A 22,662-nucleotide genomic window follows, 5' to 3' on the forward strand; every position below is an offset into this window, starting at 1 on the left:
ATAGAAAAAGAGTACATGCAGCTATAGCAAAGTCAGGTACTGAAGAAGTGCTAACTGCAGGAACTCTCAAGGTCCCCCAGCCCTACACAGCCAGATTCCAGTGTGACCAGTACATTGACAGCCAAGATGTTTTTCTTGCAAAGCAAGTACCGTCGATTAGTTTCAGAGATCCAGCTGGATTCCCACTGATGCCATTTTTAGTCACTTTGCAATGGTTAACTACCTAGAAGATGCACTGTAACGTGTCTTTTACAGGTCCAGTACTTTTTCAAGATTCTGGACAACTGACAGCAGAACATGGAACTATCTCCAGTTCCTAAACGAAAGACAGACAAGGAGAGACGTGTTCATTCATTTATTGTCCAATGTTTTAACCTGACTGAAATACAAGAGCAAGAGCACTGTGCTCCTGGCTATTTATTACATATGTTAGAACATAGAGTTTTGCACTTTAGACAACATTTAACACCATTCTATGGGGTACTGCATTGCTTTTTATAAAGTTCAAAATAAAGATTTATTTTCAAACAAGTGACTTTGGTTTTTTCATACATTACACTTTTTCTTGCAGAAAAAATAAAATTGTACAACTGCATAAATATAAAATCTTCCACCATGAAAATGGTTAAAACATTCAGTAAAGACATTAGCACCACACCATGTGATGCTGCCAGCAGAAAAAAAAGAATATACAAAGCAAATAATTATCAGTCATCAGTGGTGGGGAAAGCCTGACTCAGGTTTCACACAACATACTGGAGGATGAGGGTGGAAAGAGCATTCACTACAGAGCACAGAACACAATCACCTTTTTTATTTATTCATAAACGCAAATTAGTTCCCCCTGCCACCCCTTCAAATAAAATACCCTTACACCACAGGAAAATAAAAAGGATCTATGGAGTGCTGTTAAATAGTCTCACGGGTGGGCCTTTATCTTTAAAAGGGAAAAAAAAAAAAAAAAGGTAAAGTACCATGCCAGTTCTAGTCCCATTGAGTATTTACACCTCGGGCAGCAAAATCTTTGCTCACAGAAAGTAGAAAACAGATACAATACATGGCTTGAAAAATGACCAGAGTATGTACCTATAGTACTGTACACTAAATAAAATACACAAGGCAGCAATACTTAGGGGGCCAGAAACACTGCTTACTACAAGTCAGTTATGGAATCATAATTTACAGTAAAAATGGGCATCTCCCAAGGCTCAATTTTGTTTTCTTTTGTCATTTACAGTAGAATAAATATTTTGTCACTATTGCTACACTTTAAGTTTACATTCTAACCTAGTAATGCAGAAAGCTAGTGTAAAGCATATAGATTATGTGTAGGTCCCATACGTATGACAGTTTGTTCAAGACTAGTAGGTTTTTTGTTTTGTTTTTTTACTTTTTAAATGGCTAGGAGGGGAGAAAAGAAAATTGTGCTTATGATCAGCTGCTCTTTATGTCAAATTTCACTTCAAAACGTCCCTGAAAACGGTCTTTGTCACTGTAACCGATGTTCTCACCGTAGACCTTGCATTCCACACGCACTTCCGTGTCATAGGTCAGGTTAGTGAACTGCACTGCCATGAGAGGCTGGAGATATTTTGGCTGAAGCAGCTTGCCATAGTATGGATAATATTGTAGAGGAAAGCCAGCATAGCCAGCCATCCCATAATATTCAATGGTGCCGATTTTGTCAACGTCTTCCTCTTTCTAAAGGGAGGGGAAAAAAATCACTTGGACAAGCCCCATTGTAAATATTCCCACCACTGTATACCCATTCAACCTAATTATCTGAACCGTACTTAGCCATCACCATGTGACTTCTGTGCTGGATAGTGCAATAAAGTCATCTTCGTTCATTCAAACGAATTCAATATCCCTGAGGACAGGTGCACAGTAGTAGAATGGGGGCAATTAAATAATCAATTGACATAATCCAGGATGATTTTTCCTATTTACCTTTTATTAGGGAAGTAGGTTCCACAAAAACACTCAAATTATGTCACCACAGAACTTCAAGTTGTTTTCCAGCAGCTTGGTAAGATCAGCATTATTGTTCCCTGGCCACTCATTGTTATCTACAGCAGAGGGTACAGGAAAATCCTGAATTCTAATAATTATTCCCTCTTAGAACTGACCCCAGAATTGACAAAGCTTGCTGTGCCTCTGGGCAGCTTAAATCTGTCCAAAAATTTTAAATTTGAACAAAAAATAATCTGCCTTTTTCAGTTAGCATTATTCTCTACAAATTCCTGCTTGAGTAAATGAATTACCCAGGGGAGAGGATACTGCTACTTGGAAGAGACCTTGCTTTTGAGGAGTACATGGCTGAAAGGATGGGGGGGTGGGGCGCGAGGAGAAGAGTGCCTTTTACTTATTTCTAGGTCACCCATCCCAGAGATCAGGTCAATGACAACATTCAGTCATCATTAATTGTTCACTGACCTTTGTGAAATGAGTTGCCTCAATCCAGTTCCTAAGGGGAAGATATCCTTATCAAAAGAAATGGGGGGGTGGGGAGGGGTCATTTGTCAGCAGAAAGGTCAAGGAGTGAATGAGCACCAAGACTTGACTCCTATCTCAGGATTGAAGCATGCTCACTTTTTAAAATATCCTTTTAAAGTCAATCTGCTCCAATCTAAGAACTGGGGCCAGAGAAAGAAGCTCCTGGATAATAAACAGCATCACTGAATGTATATGTCCTCCCACAGACATGGCTTAGAAGCCTGAGTCTCTGCTTATACAAAACTGGTATGGTGTAGGTTATGGTTTTGGCTGGCTCTGCCCTTTGATGGCCTGAGTTCATTACACATTTACAACAGTTAACTTTGTAGGAAGTTTGATTCACAAGAGAGACTGATCACGTGTCAGGAAAGGCATGGACACTCTTTCCCACTTACCTTAGCAAAGCAATGAACAGGGAGGACATATGGATTGTATTTTCCCATCATCTCAGGAGGGAGGCTGTCATTTGTTGGAGGCTAAAAGAAACCCAGAACAAGCAAGTGTTACATTTCACACTGGACAATCTCTGCTCTTCAGACTAACTCCACTGAAAACACGCACATTGATTAATTTCCAGCATGTCTTCCTGAAGTTCAGAACTGTGCCAACAAGTAGCCCCATCCTTGTGTGTCAAAGTCCCAGGGGGTGGGGGAGGGAGGTGAACTACTGGCAGATTCATTGGGAGGAGCCAGATTTGCTTCTAGGTCAAAGTTTCAAAGCCAGCTCAGGTTGGCAATGATTTTCAGTCATTACTGTGAGCAAGTTAAGTGGCCATCTGAATCTGCCAAGAGAAGCTCTACAGACAGCTTCCTGAGGGGAGCAGGGTAGATGCAGTTCAGGGGACTTTAAAAAAAATAAAAAATAATAATCATCATCCTCCTCCTCCTGTTAGTGAATTTAGTAAAAGATAAGGCTTGACAGCCCGAGAGAACACCCCTCCCCCAATAAATGCTTGTGGTCAAAGGACAAAGCAAATCTCCTAAAGGTAGTCTAGAAAAGCGTATGATTCACACATAATGGAGGAATGGCACAGAGCCCACATGGGAATTTGCTTTCTAGGTACAGTGCCAGAGAGTCAGCCTGGAACTTGAGTGGTTGAATTGGGGAAGGCAACTGGCAGTCCTGAACCAAGGTGATGTTATCAAGAGACTCGATTTGCAGCGTGCTTCCATAGCACCTATCACTGAAGGCTCTTACAGCACTTTCCAGGAATTTAAGCCTCATGTCTACCCTGCAAGGTAGACATGAATATCTCCATTTTACAGACAAGAGTCCAGAGTAAATGGCTTTTCCAAGACCAGTCCTCTGCTCCTGCTATAAAAACACTTCCCCCAAATTAATAGGAAGGGAAAAGAAGCACTTGCCTTTGGTTTGAAGCCTAGAACTCTGTTGAGCTTGACGACAACACATGGTTTTCCATCTTTGTATCCATAGCTGGGATCAAGCATCCCGGAGCAGTTTCCCAGCCAATCACGTCTGAACCTGCAGACTCTCTTCTGACCTTGGTCATTATTAAATGGTCCTCGGTTTATGTAGTCGCCAGGTTCATCTGTGGGGGAGGGAGGGAGGGGAGAGAAGAGGCAAAAGCCAAAACACTTACATGCAGCATGAACTCACACTTGAAAGCTTTGAAAAGAAAAGCAAAAAACTCCTGTGAGCATTTCCCTGGGATTGGAATCCTTTTTTTTCCAGGTCTAGTAGTAATCAAAACAGAGACAGACACCACCTTCTACAGACTGGCTTCATGGATCTGCACCAAGCCATTCAGTGACAAATGCTCTACGGATCATGGCAAGTCGGTTTTCTACTGGGCCTTTTTCCTCGAATGGATGTGTGTGTGGGCTGCTTCTCTGATTTTTATTGGTGATGTTTTGGGTCACAGGAGAGATTCTCGGAAATGTATTCTCCCTCCAACACACACATCTCCCTTCAAGTCAACACTACATGCAGTCCATTATAGGTGCTTTGCTGAATTACATTAGAAGGAGAAAGCTGCCGCCCCCCTCCCCCCCCTTTAAGTGGTCAGGATCAAAAGTCAGGGCTCTCTCCACGAGTTGATATCACACTTAAATCAGAACAGGGAGATGCATTTAGAGCAATGCTTTAGGTGTTAGCTGAAGCCATCAACTGCAGAAGGGAAGGAACGTTCTGGCTCCGACCTGAGGGGGAGGTGATCAGCAGGTGTAAACTGGCATACCACTGAACTATGTATGAACCATGGAACTATGTAGATTTACACCAGCTGCATGATCTGGCCCCAAAAATTAGACTGCAAAGGACACAAGTGTGGATTCTGTAATTGAGATGTTCTGGTAGAGGGTGGGGATCTGAAACTTACAAGCATTTCAAGCCCACTTCAAAAACAAACCTACCGACCATCTGTTGATCATTTGACACCTGTTCCATTTATGTCAATGGAAAGACAATGACTGGAGTTTTAGGCCTTTGGACTTACAGAAACAAATACGCGTGGGCTAGTGTTACTGGAAAGGCTACTTTCTATGCATTTGAGCCCAGTGATCTGGTTTGGGTCAAGACCCAGAGCAGCCAACACACTTGTCTCTACTTAGGAGGAAAATATTCGGCTGGTGTCATGATTTAAATGGCTTCTGGTAACGACCTCTCCTCTGTCTGTTGGAGCAGAGGAGAAGGAGCAAGTCTAGAAGAAATGCTTTGAATACAGATTTACCTTCAGACCATGTGGAGAAGGAAAGGCAGTCCAAAGAGATTCAACAGTGCTTTCGGTGTCTATCTGTAGTTCGTTATTACACCCCAGGGGCCATGGAAAGGGACACTTCCCCACATTAACAGCTTTTGGAAACAAGGATTTGAATTCTTAACTTGATTTGGGCACATAGGGTGGAACTGTCAAATTTGCTCAGCACTGGCCTAACTCTGCTCCTACTGAAGACAACAGTAAAACCCCTATTGTCTCTGATGGGAGCAGAGGAAGGCCAATGCTCAGTGCTTTTCACAATCCCACCGATAAGCTTGTCAGAGTTGGACAGCGAAGCTCACTGTCTTAATGCATTCTACTTGGACAACAGGCAGTCATGAGCGACTTCAGGACCAGCTAATTAACCCGAGAGAGTCTAAAGCTAATCATCATGCTGTTAGTCACTAGGAAAGATGCTCTACAGGGCTTATACCAACACTATCAACAATGGCCAGTATTATCTTGATTCTTGATGGATGCAGTTAGGAGAGGGGTGGCTAATACTGCCTCCCGTTATGTGAAAAAACAGTCAGAACTTCATATCCAGGAGTCTGCTTACCAGGGCAATTGTCAAAGTCTATACTGTTGTCTTGTTGATCACTGTCGTAGATCTTCAAGAATTTGTTAAGGCCTGCCACATACTCTTCATAAGTTTTAGGATCAGAAATACGAAAGGAAACTTCTGTCTTTAGTACTCGGGGGATTACTGTCAGTCCTAAGGGACAAGAAGGGGAAAAAGATTAACAAACACCCAAAAGTCACATGATTTCAAGGCAACATGTATAGTGCATGAAACAGTCTGTTCTTCTAGAAACTGCCACGACTCAGATTTCAGAGTCTGCACAACCAACGCAAACCAGATTTTAGCTCACTTGGAGGTGATGTGCTTAAGACACAGCTCAGTCATTGCTTCCAATAATGGCCCAAAACACTGTCCCGACATTAGTGGCAGGGGCAGTGTTTTGGGTCACTGCACAAGTTTTGTTTTTTTTAAATATACTCTCAACATTCCAACATGCAGTACACAGCCTACCGGACCAAGGCTTCATTTGAATCCAGCACGGTTACTTCCCCACCAGTTGTGGGCACTCTAATCCAGCACAGACCTGGGTCAATTGTACAAGATGGCGGCTGGAAGCAGCCTGATGGGGATTAGCGTACAGCCGAACAAGAGCGGATGGTGCAGGGCCCAAGCATGCTGGCTCAAGACACCTCCCAAACACTCCACCTCAGGAAAGCATTCCAAGTAAGTATGTGCTTACGTGCTTTCCTGAACTGCGCCCTAAGGTAAGTGAGGAGCAGAGTTGTCCTAGTCTCTGAGATACCTCAAATGGATTCTAGACATGGGGTAAAGTTTCCAAAAGTGCCTAAATGAGCTAGAAGCCAAGTCCCACTGTGTTTCAGTGTCATTTAGGTGCTTTTGAGAATTTTACTTAATAGTTACAATGCTCTGGCAGATAGAAACCTCACCATCTTCCAAGCCTTGAATTGTTCTAAGAAAATGCCTAGAATCCACTAGGAAAAACACAGGCTTAGGAAACAAGGCAGGTTAGTGAGTAGTGCTAGCAGTCCAAAGCCAAGATTTTCAGAAGCAACTAGTGATTTGGGGGTGCCTCTATGCTAACAGAGGGAGACATGGGCCAAAGTTCAGATACTATCTGAGGGAACCGAAGAACCCACTACTCTGTTTCTGCCCTTCAAGAAGCCTGGAGATAGATGGGTGCATTTTCAAAAACACGCACACTTGGCTTTTGGGTTATGGCCTTCGGAAACTCTGGCCCAGAAGGAGAGGTAGAGCAAAGACGACTGATCATTGTCCTCTCACATCTAGCAAGAAAAAATGGTCTGGGTGTAACTGCTCTCAAACCTCAGCTCAAAATGCTTCACACCTTCCCTGGCACACTACTAATTCATGAAGAGGGATGTGTACCCCAGCCTTGAATTAAACCAAACTGGGAAGATCTATTTTGAGATCAGGACAAAATCTCCCTCCCATGATGAATGATGGAGCACAGGAGGAAAATCTGTACCAGATAAGGTTCCATTCTTTGGTTAAGTAGAAATTTCATTTTTACAAGCTTTAAATGGTAATGTTTCACTACTAAGCATTGGTTTACACTTAAAAATAAGATCAACCTGGCTATGTCGCTGAGGGCTTTGAAGTCTTTGCACCCTGAGTACCAAGGTTAGGTTGAAACAACCCCCCAGTGTAGAGGCAGCCAGGTTGACAGAAGCAACAACATTGTAGCACTGCAGCTGCACAGCTCCAGCTGTGCCACTGTAGCACTTGAGTTGGAAGTTAGGCTATGCCACGCTGCAAGTCTGCTGTGATCCCAGCAACATCACTAAGATCACATAGCTGTCTGCCCTCTGATCCTACACTATGTGCAAGTGGGGGCAGAATCGAACATGAGCCAGGCATCCAGAACACTTCTCCACCCAGCCCCACATGGCCTCTGCACTTTAAAACCCTCACCTCCCTCCTATGCTGTGCAGGAATTACTAGGCTAGCCACCAAGTGAAATTTACTCACATGAGCTCAGAGCACAGTCAAATCATTATCTGTGCTCTCTAGAAAGCATTGTGCTTTCCCCCTTACTCATCTCTTCTGGGCTTTGTGCACAGAAACAGCGCTGATTGCCTCTTTGGTCAGACACATTTCATTGAATGGGGTAAATGGGAACATCATCCCTTGGTTAGAACACTGCTTTGGGGGCCAGAATTCTGGATTCCATAACCAGCTCTGCTCTATTACCCAAGGGGCAAGGATATTTTGGGGCGGGGAGGGGAGGGAGAAGGGTAGGGAGCAGACGCAATAAATATACGGAAGTTACCCATACAGTCGAAGGGAAAACCATTCCCTTAGTCATTACAAAAAACTCTATTAAATATTTGCACTCGCATGAGGTCCAGGTCACATTTTAATTGAATGCCTTGATGCGTGACTAATGCTGAAGTTTAAAATAATGGGAACTAGAGTTCATGCTGCTTTTGCGGTGGCCTCTGCCGCAAACTGTGCGATCAATAGGGGTCCTGGTTGCATTCAGTCTGTTGCCTTCGCTTTAGCGAGCACAGCACAGCAGCAGAGTGGCATCTGCTTTGACAACTTTCAAACAAATGTTTTGCCAACAACAACAACTTCTTCCAGTGCAGGCTGAACCTACTCAGCTGCCTATAGGGCTCACAATTCTATCAGGTCTTTCAAAGCCAGTTGAGTACTACTGCTTAGGGTCCCCTCCCCCTCCCAAAGTTGGAATTTGTAACCTAGGAGACAAAGATTTGCTTTGTTTCCCTGAGGGCAGCCCCCAGCAGCCAAAGATAGCTAGACAACCCATCAGTAGAGCTCATGGTTTCAAGTTTTATTTCAGGAAGCAGTTCTAACCTTCTCTCTTAGTTTTCCCTTTCATATATTTTTCCCTGGGCTGGGTTTTTGTTGCAAATTGAGAACTAGATTACCTTCCCCACTAACAGAATTAAATCCTACCAAAATTACAATTGTTTGTACAAGAGCCTGACAATCATTTGTTTTCTAGGAACCTTTAACTTTGCTAGCCACACAAAACCCTCATTGCTAAATATAGTGTGATAGCAAGTAGTTTTTAACCCCCTCCCTCCCAGTCCTCCTCCTTGTCAGCTGGTGAATGTTAACACTAGTTATTTAAGGTGGCCCTCTGTATGTGGGCTTCAGGCAACACCATTAGCTTCTCAACTGATTTAAGCTTGAAGAAAGTCTCACAGCCCCTTCCTCCCCCCACCCAGGGAACGGAGAACACAGATGAAGCATAACAGAATATTGTGAAACGCCTTTGTATAGAAGCCGTAAAGTACACGCTACAGTCTGTCATTAGACAATTTAAGCCATGTATTTTATTTAGGGCACATGACTCACAGCAAAGTCCTGCCCCCCCCCCCCTTTTGTACATCTTCTGCTGAAGCAAGGAAAGGAAAGGAAGAAGAGAGAAGACACACTGCAACCCCCACACCCAATATGAAGCTAAAGCCACTGAACAAAGGGATGACAATGTAGCTGCACGCTAGTGGTCAGTCAAGCCCACCATTTGAGCTCACTTTTGACCACAAGACACCCACACACATGAGAAAAATGGTTGTATGTGTTTCATTGTTGACCACCCACACTGAAGAATCCCCAAGAGAATAAGATTGGGCAGCCTATAAGCCCTACATCAGTGGTTCTCAACCAGGGGTACGCCTAGCCCTGGGGGTACGCAGAGGTCTTCCAGGGGTACATCAACTCATCTAGCTATTTCCCTAGTTTTACAACAGGCTACAGAAAAAGAACTAGTGAAGTCAGTACAAACTCCAAATTTCCCCATACAACTTGTTTATACTGTGCTATATACTGTACATTGAAATGTAAGCACAATATTTATATTCCAAGTTATTTATTTTTATAATTGTATAGCAAAAATAAAAGTAAGCAATTTCTCAGTCACACAGTGTGCTATGACACTTCTGTCTTTTCATGTCGGATTTCGTAAGCAAGTGGTTTTTAAGGTGAGGTTTTAAAGTGAGGTACACAAGACAAATCAGACTCCTGAAAGGGGCACAGTAGTCTGGAATGGTTGAGAGCTGCTGCCCTACATCAAAAAAGACACCATTGGCTCTTCTGTCCAACGTCCAATATTTAATGGGCACCTAGTGGCTAGTACACTAGGGAGGATAGGATGGGAGACCAGAAATTATTCCTAATGGCTCATCCTGTGGCCCCAGTTCAGCAAAGCACTTAAGCACATTTTTACTCCTGGGGGAATTCTGCATCACTGCGCAATGCAGAATTTAATGTGTGCGGAGAATTTCCCTTTTCCCCTCCACAGAAATGGGCTGCAGAGATATTGGCTACTAATAGGAGCCGATGGACCCGGAAGAGCTCAGTTCAAACAGAAGACAAGGCCGGGGCAGGAACTGCAGGGTTCCCAGCAGCTCTAGTTCCCAGCACACTCTGAAGGAAGGAGGCAGTGGCACACAGAAAACCCCGTGCAAGCCTGGGACCAAGCATCAGGCTATTGCTCCCTCTAGATCCCTGGGCTCTGGGGGGAAGAGGGTGTGAGTGTCTTGGCCAAGGGCCCCCCCCCCCCAGGCTGGCCTCTGGGAGGAGGGGGTGTGATTGTCTGGGGGGGGGGAGGGGGAGGGAAGGGAGGGCCTGCACCTTGCCTCTGGGGGGATAGGAGGTGAGAGTATCTAGCCCCCCAGCTGGGCTCTGGGAGGGGTAAGGGGCAGAGAAACAGGAACTGGGTTGTCGTAGGGTTTCTGTAACTCTCTACTCCTGGGGGAGAGTGTGAGAGAGAGTGAGTGTGTGTGTGTGTGTGTGTGTGTGTGTGTGTGTGTGTGTGTGTGTGTGTGTGTGTGTGTGTGCGCGCACGCGCATCTGTATTTTTACAGACATGCTTGCTTACAGGTATTTTGAAATAAATTACCAAAATAATTGAAACTGACAATTATATAGTGTTATTTTGACAAATACAATTTGCAGAATTTTAAAATATTGTGTGCAGAATTTAAAAAAAAATTTGGAGCAGAATTTCCCCCAGAAGTAGAAATTCCTACGTAACATTCATTTCATTAGCACTTACGCACATGCTTCTCCTTAAACACAAGCTTATGTGCTTTTGTCACTTGGGACCTTAATCTCTCTTGTGCCTCATTTTACCTATTTGAGGAATAGGAATACCACTGTTAATTTTCACAGGGATAATGGGAGGATTATTTAAGTCACTGGTTTTCCCCTCCCCCACACCTCACCCCTGTTACTGACACAATGTTGAGGCCCAAACTTAAGACTTACCATTTCCCACTTTGTGTGCCATCCCTCTAATTTTTGCAAACCTACAACCACTCAAAATAAATACTTCAATCCTCTTAAAGAGTGGGCAGCATGGCCAGCAGCCCAGCCCTCATGAACATCCCTGCAAGAGATCAGTGTGCACACCTGGGATGGGAAGCAAAATTAAGGGCAAGGGAAGAAAAGCAGCATGTCTAAAGTGCCGGCCTTTCCCCAGCAGAACAACTCAAGAAGGAAACGTAGTAGTTTGGAAATAAGGCTTTAAATGAGGAACTTTGGCTGCAAGAGTGTTCATAATTCTGTGCTATTTCCAGTTAAAGACAATCCAGGGCTTTAGAGGGCACATTTTTAAGTGCAGATGGATGTGGCATACACAGATTCACAAGACAGTCCTACAGTCATTCTGAGCAAGCTACCACCCTCAAGGTCCTGTTAGTTTAGTAAGCTTAAAAAAAAAAAAAAAAAAACCCCACACCAAGATAGAACTAATTTAAAACCCTGATGTGCTGGTGTCACTCCAGTCTTCTAGCCACCCCCTCTGAGGAAAATGCGTGCACTTCCTCAACATATAATGATATCTGCATGGCTGAGCGACCAGGTGCCCTCTGCAGTTTGGGCTTCACGGATTCCACTCTGTAAGAGGTGAGAGACAGAGGGAGAAGATGTTACTTGCCTCCTGCAGAGAGTTGTCCCCAGGACAGTTGCAGCCTCACCAGCTAAAATATACTGACTTCTATTTCATTCACTGCTGCTACGTAAGCTAAGTGAGCCAATCAGTCACTATGGACCAGAACAGCCTTTTCCATTACACCACCTCACAGGCACAGGAGGGAGCCATTTTTAAAGGGGCAGGAGCCATTTTTAAACACTATGATCTGACAGAAGAGTCCTTTCTGCCACAGTTTCTGAAGAGGGTCTTTTCTCTGTGAGGTGTGGAGTGGCCTTCGCCCCCACCCCAGCCCCCTGCAGCCAAGATCAAACAGCAAGAACAGAAATACACGGCCAAATTGCTATTTTTACAGCATACTACACTGAGGTTTAAGACAAAACGTTCTATTCCATCATACAGATGATATCAGAATTTCTACCCAAATACCGCGCTTAAATAGGGCTTAGAATTCCATATACATTTTTCTTGTTGTACTTTTAAAGTCAATCAGCGTTTGCTGTAGCTGCAATGTTGGACATTTGAATGCCTTTGATTCCACCACAACCCCCAAGAAAAGCAGTATTTTATGGAGAGGTACAAAATTGTAATTTAGCCTTCGAGTGAGCATAATATCCCTGTTGTGTTAAATGCATGCAGTAATTAGCATATTAATGCCATCTGGTAAAGAAACTGAGCTATACCCACGTCAATATCACCCAGTAAATGGCAGCATGACTTCTGATTTCATAACAGCAATAGCATTTTTACAGAGCAATGAGGCTAATGCACAGCATTTATATAGCATTTTCTTCTGAAGATCTTAAGTGCTTTAGAAGGACAAGTTTTATTCTCCCCTCCCCAATCTGTAAAATGGCACAAAGGGGTTAAGTGATTTGCCTAAGGGGTCACAGCCAGAGACTGCGATAGAAGTCTAGTTTTTCTAGCTCCCGGTCCTGCAACCCTGTCATTCCTGGATTACCAGTACATTTAATAGTTAAAGTTGCTGGGACCCTGTCACTTTGTATCACTTTCCCCACATACACCATAAAAACTCCTGGGCACCTGCTGTTCACATACTGATTTGTATTTTATGTAGCCAATAGTCTGCAGTGGTTCCAGTGAGAGGCAATTTATGTTTTCTATTCTCCCTCTCTCTAATACATATTGTTCACATTCCTGTTTGACAGGGGTACATTTTATTCATCACCACTGTGATAAGATCCAGTGAGATTTTGTGCCTGGGCTGGTCAACTTTCATGGCCATTTTACAAAGTTGATGTGATATAAGCGCTCACTTCCATAACTGAAAAGGTATATTCAGAGGCCAAACTAGTGGCTACTGCATCATGTTTTGATGAGGTCTGAGGCGGAGAGCTACCACTTTATTTCTGGGCTTGCATGAGGATGGAAAGGCTTCAGGCATAGGAACATTCACCCCCTACCAATGTGCAAGTGACCTCTACTGTCCAGTCAAGGAAGAGCAAATATCAACTGGTTCCAAGAGCCAGAAGGATGCTTGCCCCAAATTCAGGGTCTTTGACACTAGTGCACTGAATGGGTTAAAAGTCTTGGGCTTGAAACACCCATAATAGGGGGTGGGAAGGAAGGAATACAGATTTATAGGATAGTCCATTTTGACTGTAAAAAAAAAAGTGTTGTCATGTTGGTCCCACTGCATGCCCAGGGAGTCTAGCCTGCATGCTCAAATTCCCAAGTCTTCAGAAAAATCAATGCCTGCAACCTTTGTGTTTATAGAAATAAAAGAAGATTTATTTTTAATGACACATTAAAATGGTGTCTTGAAACCAACCCACCTTCCAATTATTTTATTTTCGAAGGTCAATTTGTGCAACATCCAGTCAACATTTTTAAAAACTAATCAATGCTCTACAGATTAAGGTTTTATGAAAAAATTTCAGCTCACAGTTAATCTCAACTCAGAGGTAAACCTCCAAAATTACTATTAAAGTGAAGACACTGACAAAAGTTTAGCTACAACAAGTAGATCATGTGATATCAGACTGTGCAGCAAGTCAATATGGACGTAACCTGAAAATCAAACTCTCTGCACATCAAAATTTCTCCACCTTGTATTTTTCCATGTAGTGTAGTTTCATGGGGCAAACATTTTTCTTCTTTAAAAGCAGGTTGCTCCACCAAAACTAATGCATATGGTATGTAGTGCCTGCTCTCTTAAATTATACAAGTAGCCATGCTTAATGCTAGACTATCCATTTTCCTCTCTAGTGTCCTACCCCCCCCCCCCCAAAAAGTGCTGCTGATGTTGACCAAAGCAATCAGTTCTCTCTTGCTAGTGTCAAAGCCAGATGGGTTCAGGCCAATGTTTCAGCACCTGGGGCAACATTTACCCCTTCTGAAGCATCATAAAAATACAGTTTGTTCCAAGTTTCATCCTTTGGAAACAACTTCCTTTAAAATGTTGGTGGTGAGGCTTCTGGAAGATCTGCCTTTTGATTTTTGCTTGGAGTGATATTGTATAGGCTAGAACAGTAGCTCTCAACCTTTCCAGACTACTGTACCCCTTTCAGGGGTCTGATTTGTCTTGCCCCAAGTTTCACCTCACTTAAACTACTTCCTTACAAAAATCAGACATAAAAATATAGAAGTGTCACAGCACATTGTTACTGAGAAATTGCTGACTGTCTCATTTTTACCACACAATTATAAAATAAATCAATTGGAATATAAATATTGTACTTACATTTCAGTGTGTAGTATATAGAGCAGTATAAACAAGTCAGTCTGTATGAAATTTGAGTTCATACCGACTTTGCTAGTGCTTTTTAGGTAGCCTGTTGTAAAACTAGGCAAATATCTAGAGGAGTTGAAGTACCTCCTGGAAGACCTCGGGGTACATGCACCCCTTGGCTAGAATAATAGTCCTTGCTTAGCTGGAATATAGCTTAGCCACACAGTTTACTACTGCACTGCTAACCCCCTGGTGGGGCTGCAGCATGCTCTCTGACACCAGAGCCTCACAATTGTCACTTAAATACCACTGTTATTAAAAGCTTCTGAGCTGTTTTTCAGAGCAAGCGGTGAGAGACAGAGAGACAGAGACAAATCGTTACCATCCCCAATGCCAAGCAGCCTCAAGGTCATTTGTAATGTGGGAAAGCAGCAGTTGCAAGACTCCTCCCCCTACACTCTCATGGCCTACCAGTCACTGACTTTTAGCAAGAGCCAGACAGCATAACAGACTGGATATGACAAAGCCGGGAATCTGCTGCATTGCCAAGGCATTGTCTCTGCTTTTACCTCATGCAAACTGTTCAGCGATGCTGCCTAATTGATCTCTCTCTCTTTAAACTGCTGCTGTATTTCATCCAGTACAGGCAGGCTGTTCATTTGCTACCGTTCATTCAAACAAGAGAACACCAAATGCATACATGTATATCTCTGACACACACACACACACACACACACACACACCCCTTTTCCTCCCCAAAATTTCCAAGACACTATGAGCATTAGTTATATAAGTGTCTAAAGACTCAGATATTGGTATTATTTCCCAAATTGTCCGTGGTCACCACTGGATATCAGGTGGCAGAGATGAAAATAGAACCCAGGAGTCCTGACAGCCGCACTCCACCCGCTTACCTACGGTAACATCTAAACCACATTCCATTAATTTGTTTTAATATAAAACCAATCATGCACACGCAGATCTCTCTCACTTCAGCAAATGTTATAGCTGATGCAACATTTAATTCTCATTAAGACTCAACAGCAAAAAAAACAATGCTGTAAACATAGGTTGAGAACATACCCACCACTTTTAGACATGCTTGACTGATATTCATGATAAGGCACCAGTTCGTTTTAGACGTGCCACAGCAATGGAATACTATTCCATCATCACTCCCAGGTGAGTAATAAAATGATTGTTCTTGAAATGATTTGCACAGTCAGGCATGGGCCTGTTATTTAAATTACCTGGGGGTGCCACTCGATCCTGATATTTGGGTTCAAATTCACTGATAGTGAGCAACATCACTTGAATGGTCCCAATGAATATGCCTGCCAGGCAGCCATAGAAGATCAGGTAGAAGAGAAGGATCTTAACTGCAAGAGAACAGAGAAACAATCAAGCCCTTGACGCAGCCATGTTTCAGCACAAAACTTCATCCTTTTCAAGCACTGAAGGAAAACCCAGCATGTTTAAGTGTGACACTGAAATTGCCCAAGAGGACTGAGCTTGGTTACAACAGTTGGCAAGTGACAGACTTATTTGTATCACAGTAGTGTCTGGATGTCCTAGTCATGGACCGGGGCCCTACTGTGCTAGGCGCTGTACAAACACAAAGCAATTTTCTGATTTTAGTCACATAGTATTTAATGTTAGAATGTGATGAGCCAACTTTTTAATTTAAAAGACACGTGAAGGTTAAAACTTGTGACTTGTTACTGGATCCACCAGGAAATATCACTCTGTGCTGCATTATAAGCGACTGATTTTCAGTGAAGCTTGAGCAAGCTTGCGTGGTAGTAAGGACATCCTTAAAGTGCCTGTCCTTAGGATGCTCAGCACTTCCACAATGCCCACGGACATCAGCCCCTCACTAGCATTGAGCCTTGGAGCTGGAAATTCCAAAGGAATTAGCAGTTCAAATCCAACTGAATTCCACCAGGAGTTGGGTGCCTAATTCTTTTAGTATCCTTTGACAACCCTAATCTTCAACTGTGGACCTAATTCCACACATGAAAGTCAATAAGAGGTTGCTAGAAGCAAAATTAGGCTTCATATTGGCTATTGTCTAGTTGATTCTAGGTGCTGAAAGCCACCTCTGTATGACTGTAGTTTGACAATTCCTATATACGGGTCTGTCATCTTACACTGGGGTTACCTTCCGTGGTCAGCGCGTAAAGCGAAAACCACATATAGTCAAAATTACATTGAGCGTAATGGCGGGCGGAATCGCACGCACTACAGGAACAGTATTTAAATTGTTATTTTTCTTTTTGTTTTGTTTTACCGCGTAAAGCTGAATTCGCGCATGTTAAATGCGCGTAAGATAAAAACCACATAGCATTACCACATCATCCAGCTGAAGCAGCCAATTATATAACCAGATTTTTGATTTAAAGGAAAAGGGGGACTGAAATAAGCACATAAGAAAATAAAAAGGAACACAACACTACTCAGAATCTGGATATCAGTTACTGGTTTACAAGGATTATCTCAGATGATTAACTGCATAGTAACATGCTGTACTAGGCATCACCAGGCAGCCTACAGGAAGGATAAACCAGCCCATGCCAAGCAACTATATGCTAATTAAGGGAACAGTAACAAGCACAAGCAAGTGAACTAGAATTAGAGGCAACAGATGATTTAAGAAGAGATGTATTTGACTTCAGAATGCTCTAAACTGATGTCACTTTAAGCCAGGTTGCAGCACTGTGGCTTGTGTAGTCAGGCATAGCGCTATAAAAAAAAAAAAAAACACACCCCACCAACTCCATGAGAGGAATAGCTCCCAGCACTGGTGCACTGTCTACACTGCCACTTTACAGCACTGAAACTTGCAGTGCTGGGGGGGTGGGTGGGAGGATTCCACACACCCCAGTGAGAAAGTTGCACCGCTGTAAAGTGCAAGTGTAGACAAGCCCTAAAACAAAGACTCTCTGAACGTCTGGAGTAAGACTAGATGTGGGGGAAGGGAAGGACAGAATGTGCAAGAGAAGAAAGCTTTCTTCCTGTGCTCAATTACCATAGAAAAGCAGCCCAATTCAAATACAATTCTCTTCTCCTTGGCTTTAATTATTTTCAGTCTTTCAAAGAAAGAGCAGCAGGAATGGGAGGGACAGACAATGCTAAAAACTAAGATAGTTAGGCCTTGTCCTCAAACTTCCTCCTTCCCCACTGGGGTGGGGTAGCAGGAAGTTCATGAAGTTAAACTCAGCAGCATTATGTTTTGGCACTCTCAGAGTTAATCACACTCTTTGGTATCCAGGCAGCTCTAGGCAAATGGTTGTGATGTCACGAGAGATTTGGAAATTTTTTCCAGACCAGTCAAAGGAGGTGCTGTTGTAATACACCAAACAAGAGTGCTGCTGTCTGCAATGTGCTTGCTGCCTTTGATTTTTTTTTTTTTTTTTTTTTGGAATCACATCAAATGGGCAGTACCAGGAGGTAGCATTGACAACATCCTGGTTGGGAGATACATTAAACAGCGTAAAAAGACATCTACAAGGTACACAGCCTGGGTTATAGAAAATATCCAGCAAATCCACTGACAAAGCACAAGGGCTTACATGAGAAACAGGTGCCTGCTACAGGTTGGTGTGTAATACATAGGCCAGACTCTCAGCTGATGTATACTTGTCAGACTTTGGCTGACTTTAAGGGAGCTACACCAATGGGGATCTAGCCCTAGATATTTAGGTACAAGTTCTTTGTGGCAGGGAGCACATTCTACAAATCTGTAAAGCCCCACACAGATTCATGGTGCTATTAAAAAAAAAAAAACACACCAGAAAACTATTTAAATTCTCTGCTCACGCATAAATATATAGTGAGAGCCTCCTGTAGTATGTCCTAATGCTTCTGCCTGCCAAATCTAAAGATGGCAACTCCACATCCGGTTGATCAGTCAACAGGGGCTGACTTCAACAATGAGGGTGGCAGGCCAGCTTTGGTTGGCAGCAACTGTAAGACTGACTAAGGCTTTTAAAATTCATATATAAATAGACAACTTTCCAAGTACTATTTGTAATAGTACAATATGTAATCAGTACATTATACGTGATACTTCTTGCTTATACAGCTATATGAGGTAGTGTAAAAACCATTGGTTTCCCAAGTTCTGATGTAAACTCAGCTTCCTTTAACCACCCACCCCACTCCCCAAAAAAAGGAAGAACAGAAAGGATGTATAAAAAGTCTGTCCAATTCTACAGTTTCACAATTCATAAGCTGAGCCCAGGTTTGCTGGTTAAAACCCAGCTAGGTGAAAATGAGCCCAAGGGCAAAATGCCCTCTCCCCAAGGACAACCATGCCTAGCGCTTCAGTTCTGAGAGATGCATTTCTTGTTTAAGACAAAAGAGGCGTCACCGCCATCCTTGATGCTTGGTTGTTTAAAAGAAAGAAAAAAAATCAGCGAACTGAAATATTTTAACAGTATCTTTTTGTAACTTTGACTGGGAGGTGGGGGAGAAGAAACACAGTGACTAACAGCCACATGCTAGGTCAAGCTGGAACCAGACACCCCATTTCTCAAATTATAGATCACTGCGCATTTCGTGTTTGTTTTATTGTACAGAACTGGAGCCGCTTTCCTCCAGGGTCAACTCAAAGTGAACTAGAGCTTGCAGACTATTAGAATCCAAAGGAAATAGATAACGGCTGCACTGTATAGAGAACAGAGAGAGTGGGAGAGAGAGGAGCCAAAAAGATGGAGAGAGGAAGAACTGGGAAGTGATGCCCTAGGATCTTCACAATGCCCCTTGTATCTATCTGGTTAGTGCAATGCAGGCTGTGATGCACCTAGAAGTGGGGGTCCTTCTGGCCTCTGACTTAGGAGGAGGAGTGGGGAGAACCACACCAGGGAGAAGGGAAGGAGGCGGCTATGGATTTGAGCCATTGTGCACCTCATGGTCTCACTCAAGTTATATTTAGTTGCTAGGAGACTGGCTTGAAGGACTTGCTCATTCCCGAGTCTCCCCTGCTTCCTTCCCACCCAGCCCTTTCCTCTCTCCCAGGAGCTCAGGCAGGTTATTCCTCCAAATAGAGACAGGAGGGGAAAACATACATAAAACCCAAGAGGACCATCAACACATTCAGGAAAACCAAACCCTAAAATGTCCTACCACTGGATGGCCTTGCCCAGAGCGCCCAGTGCCTCCGGTTACCTCCTGCTTTGAGGTGTCACCTTGACTAACCTTGAGCTCTGATGCATTATTAACCCTTTGCTTCCCCAGCCAAGCAGCCCCACCGAGCTTGCTGGATTCCAGAGGGTCTCTCTTTGTAACAGAAAAGCCTCTACACCAATTTCAGAGGCCATCCCTGTAACACTTTTAAACAGAGGCCCTTCTCCTGGCTCTCTCCACAATTTGCCCTCCTCCAAAGACACCATGCCAGCCGCATTGGCTCCTCTACAAAGGGTCTGATGCAGAGGAGGATGGTGGGAAACAGCGAGAGGTATGTGTAGGGTTGTTCGCCCCCGCGCTCACAGCCGCCCACCCCACCCCTACCGCAGTCACGACTCAGATTTAACTACATCAGTGCCCTTCAGCATGACCTTTTGCAGGAAAAAAAAAAAAGACACCAAAGCAGCTTTCTCCAGCAAGGAAGGAGCTCGGCCTTTCAGATTTCAAACATCGCTGACAAATCTGGGCAACAGGCTGAACAACCGGGTACGGACAAGACCAAAAGACGAGGCAAGGTTCCTCCTCTACATCAGACACCACACACACAATCGCTTTCCGCCTGGAACAATAAGCACTTTTATCTCCCAGGGCGACACAGCATCCCTTCCCGAAAGGAAGGAAACCAGCCGCCCAAAAATCAGCTAACAGCTCAAGGTAACACCGTAAGGAGCCAGAAATTAAATCCACACCAGCGTAATCAAGTCTGGGGTGTTTTTTTTTTTTTTAAATCATCATCAACATCGAAGCAGCATTTAAGACCAGTGAAGAAAGTTCGAGGTGTATTGTTTTAATCCTGATGCGAGAGGGATTGTCTCTAGTTTGCTCTAAACCGATTACAATGAACAAGGGAATCAATTCCTTGCCCCCACCCCCACCCCCACCCGCCTTTCGCCACCTTTCTCGCTCGAGTTATTGCGGGTCCGCGTTAGCCTCTGCCGGGAGCAGGGGCCCTCAGCCCCCTTCCACGCACCACCCGAGACACGCAGCCCGCACTGGGTGCGGGGGAGGAGGCAGGGCTGCGGCAGGGGCTGGCGCACACGGAGACCGGCTCAGGGAAGCACTTACACCAGCTGCCGCCGGTCCTGCCCAGAAACTCCTTCTTCTCCGAGTTCCAGATGAATTTCTTCCAGTTGCCATCGCCTTCCTTCGCTTTGCCGCGAGCCATGAGAGAGGGATCGGCCCCGCCTGGGCGCAGAGGTGACACGGGAAAATCCTCGTCGCCCCCTTAGAGCAGAGCTGGGGGGGGGGGGGCTGCCTGCCAGCAGGTTCCCGCGCACGCCCCGGCAGCGGCTGCTTTGCAGGCGGGAGGGCTGCGGGCCGGTCCTGGCCGCGGGGCAGGTGGGACGCAGACGGGCCGCCGGCTCCCAGGCACAGCGAGGGGCCGCTCACAGAACCGCACTGGCCAGGGACATAGGCTCGGCTAGAGCCGGGCACCGCAGCGTGCTATATTGCCCGGCTCCCGGGAGCCGACTCCGCCCACCGAACGCCGGCAGCCAATGAAAGCGGGATTTGGGGTGGGGGCGTGGCTTGGAGGGCGGGGGGGGGGAAGCACGTGGCTGAGCTGCAAGGCGTCTCGGGTTGTAGCCTCCCCCCGCGCGCACCTGCAAGGGAGACAGGGCGCTAGGGGAGACCCCACCTGAATGGCGGGGGGCGGGGCAGGGGGCTCCGGGCCAGAGCTGCGCAGGGCGGGGGGAGCGGTGGCTCGAGTAGCCGCCAGGCTGAGCCCTGCGGGCGCCGGGGAAGGCGATGGGGGCGGGGAGAGAAAGCGCTCGGGGGCCCCTGCAGCTCAGCGAGGCGGGGTGTGGCTGCAGCCCTGAGGCCCGCAGGGAAAGGGGAGGGGGGTGAGAGATCAGAGCAGGGTGAGGGCCATTTAAGGAGGCGGCTTGGCACAAGCTGCTAGACAAAGGGAGGCGGAGGCCTGAGACGGGGAGGGCTGGCGCCAGCCGCACACCTGAGCCCTCGTACGTAAAGGGGGAGGAGGAGGAGCTGGGGAGAAGGATAAGGGGTCAAGGGCGTGTCCAACTGCAGACGGGAGCTTCGCTGCGAAGGGGGAAGGGAGAGGGAGAAATGCCTTTCCTGCCATTTCCACACCTCCCCCAGCACCACCATCCATAAACTTGACAGCAGCTAATTCTGCCATGGGCTAATAGTGCCTGAGCCCCCTCCGCCCCTTCTTTGGGCCCCACATGCCTCCAAAGCATTCTTGCAAACCTTTGGCTCCCACCTGCTGGCTGCCCACAGCTACCACACAAAAGTACCGCCCCCCAGAAGTTCCTTCCTTGCATCCACTTCCCTCCCCGGCCCTGGGAATCCCCCTTTCCATGAATATGCAAACACAGGATAGCAGCCCACTCAGCTGGAATGAGAAAAGGGTCCTACCCCCTGAATCTAAGCCAGGAACTCCTAGGCTTAGGGTTTTATATGGTGCCTGGCACTGGGGTATTTAAGTTATGACTCATGAGAGGTGGGGGGCGACAACATAGTGGGCATCCTTCATCTCTGGCAGCAGCTGCAGGCTGGTCTGGGTTTAGGAGAAGGCCAAAGAGGGGTGTATCTGCTGACACCAGGAGGAAAAATGCCTCACCCTTTAAAATCATTTTCTCTTTGCTATGCAGCCTCTGCTGCATGAGCCTCTACTTCTGCAGCAGCCCTGCTGCTGAGTAGAGTGTATAGTAGAGCAAAGATACACTGGGTACCTTTCTCGGTTTCTCCTCCCATCTGTCTTTCCTACCCTCCATTCTAAAAATCTCACTGCACTCCAGCTCACTCAAGGGTAAACACAGCTATTGCATATTTAATGCAAATAACATGCCCCATGCTGTTTGTGCTGGGAACACCTGTTAGGAGGAGAAAGGCAGAGCCTGCCCCTGGGCAGGGATGGGTCCCTGCTTTGGGGGTGGGGGAGAGAAAGGGGCTGTGCCAGCTACAATGTCTGCAACAGGATGGTAGGTATGGCAGGGGGTTAGGTTGACCAGACAGCAAATGTGAAAAATCGGGGTGGGGTGGGGGGTAATAGGAGCCTATATAAGTAAAAGACCCAAAAATCAGTACTGTCCCTATAAAAATCAGGACATCTGGTCACCCTACAGGGGGTAGAGTCTGCA

General features: G+C 45.3%; 2 protein-coding genes across 2 annotated transcripts in view; one reads left to right on the forward strand and one right to left on the reverse strand.

Moving 5' to 3' along the window:
- NME7 (NME/NM23 family member 7) overlaps positions 1-677 on the forward strand; it is a 189,803-nt gene extending 189,126 nt beyond the window's left edge. Inside the window, exon 12 of the mRNA XM_026659006.2 lies at positions 256-677. Coding sequence (XP_026514791.1) covers positions 256-288 — 33 coding nt within the window. The 3' untranslated portion in view covers positions 289-677. The remainder of the gene's footprint in view (positions 1-255) is intronic.
- A 691-nt stretch (positions 678-1,368) lies between these two features.
- On the reverse strand, positions 1,369-20,799 carry ATP1B1 (ATPase Na+/K+ transporting subunit beta 1). The gene is made up of 6 exons (XM_024218162.2): positions 20,624-20,799; positions 15,622-15,750; positions 5,772-5,927; positions 3,861-4,045; positions 2,892-2,972; positions 1,369-1,701 (listed from the first exon to the last, which is right to left on the reverse strand). The coding sequence occupies exons 1-6, from the start codon at positions 20,721-20,723 to the stop codon at positions 1,435-1,437; spliced, it is 918 nt and encodes a 305-aa protein (XP_024073930.1). The 5' UTR covers positions 20,724-20,799; the 3' UTR covers positions 1,369-1,434.
- Between the last annotated feature and the right edge of the window lie 1,863 nt (positions 20,800-22,662).

The sequence above is a fragment of the Terrapene carolina genome, unplaced genomic scaffold (genome assembly GCF_002925995.2).
Source record: "Terrapene carolina triunguis isolate 2854851 unplaced genomic scaffold, T_m_triunguis-2.0 Scaffold558, whole genome shotgun sequence".
Lineage (NCBI taxonomy): Eukaryota > Metazoa > Chordata > Testudines > Emydidae > Terrapene > Terrapene triunguis.

Bases quoted from the DNA above. Each gene is read 5' to 3' on its own strand.
- ATP1B1 (XM_024218162.2), bottom strand. From the start codon at position 20,723: ATGGCTCGCGGCAAAGCGAAGGAAGGCGATGGCAACTGGAAGAAATTC. The intron at 15,751-20,623 runs GTAAGTGCTTCC...GTTCTCTTGCAG, and splicing joins CAGGACCGGCGGCAGCTGGT to TTAAGATCCTTCTCTTCTAC. The intron at 5,928-15,621 runs GTAATTTAAATA...CTTGTCCCTTAG, and splicing joins GGATCGAGTGGCACCCCCAG to GACTGACAGTAATCCCCCGA.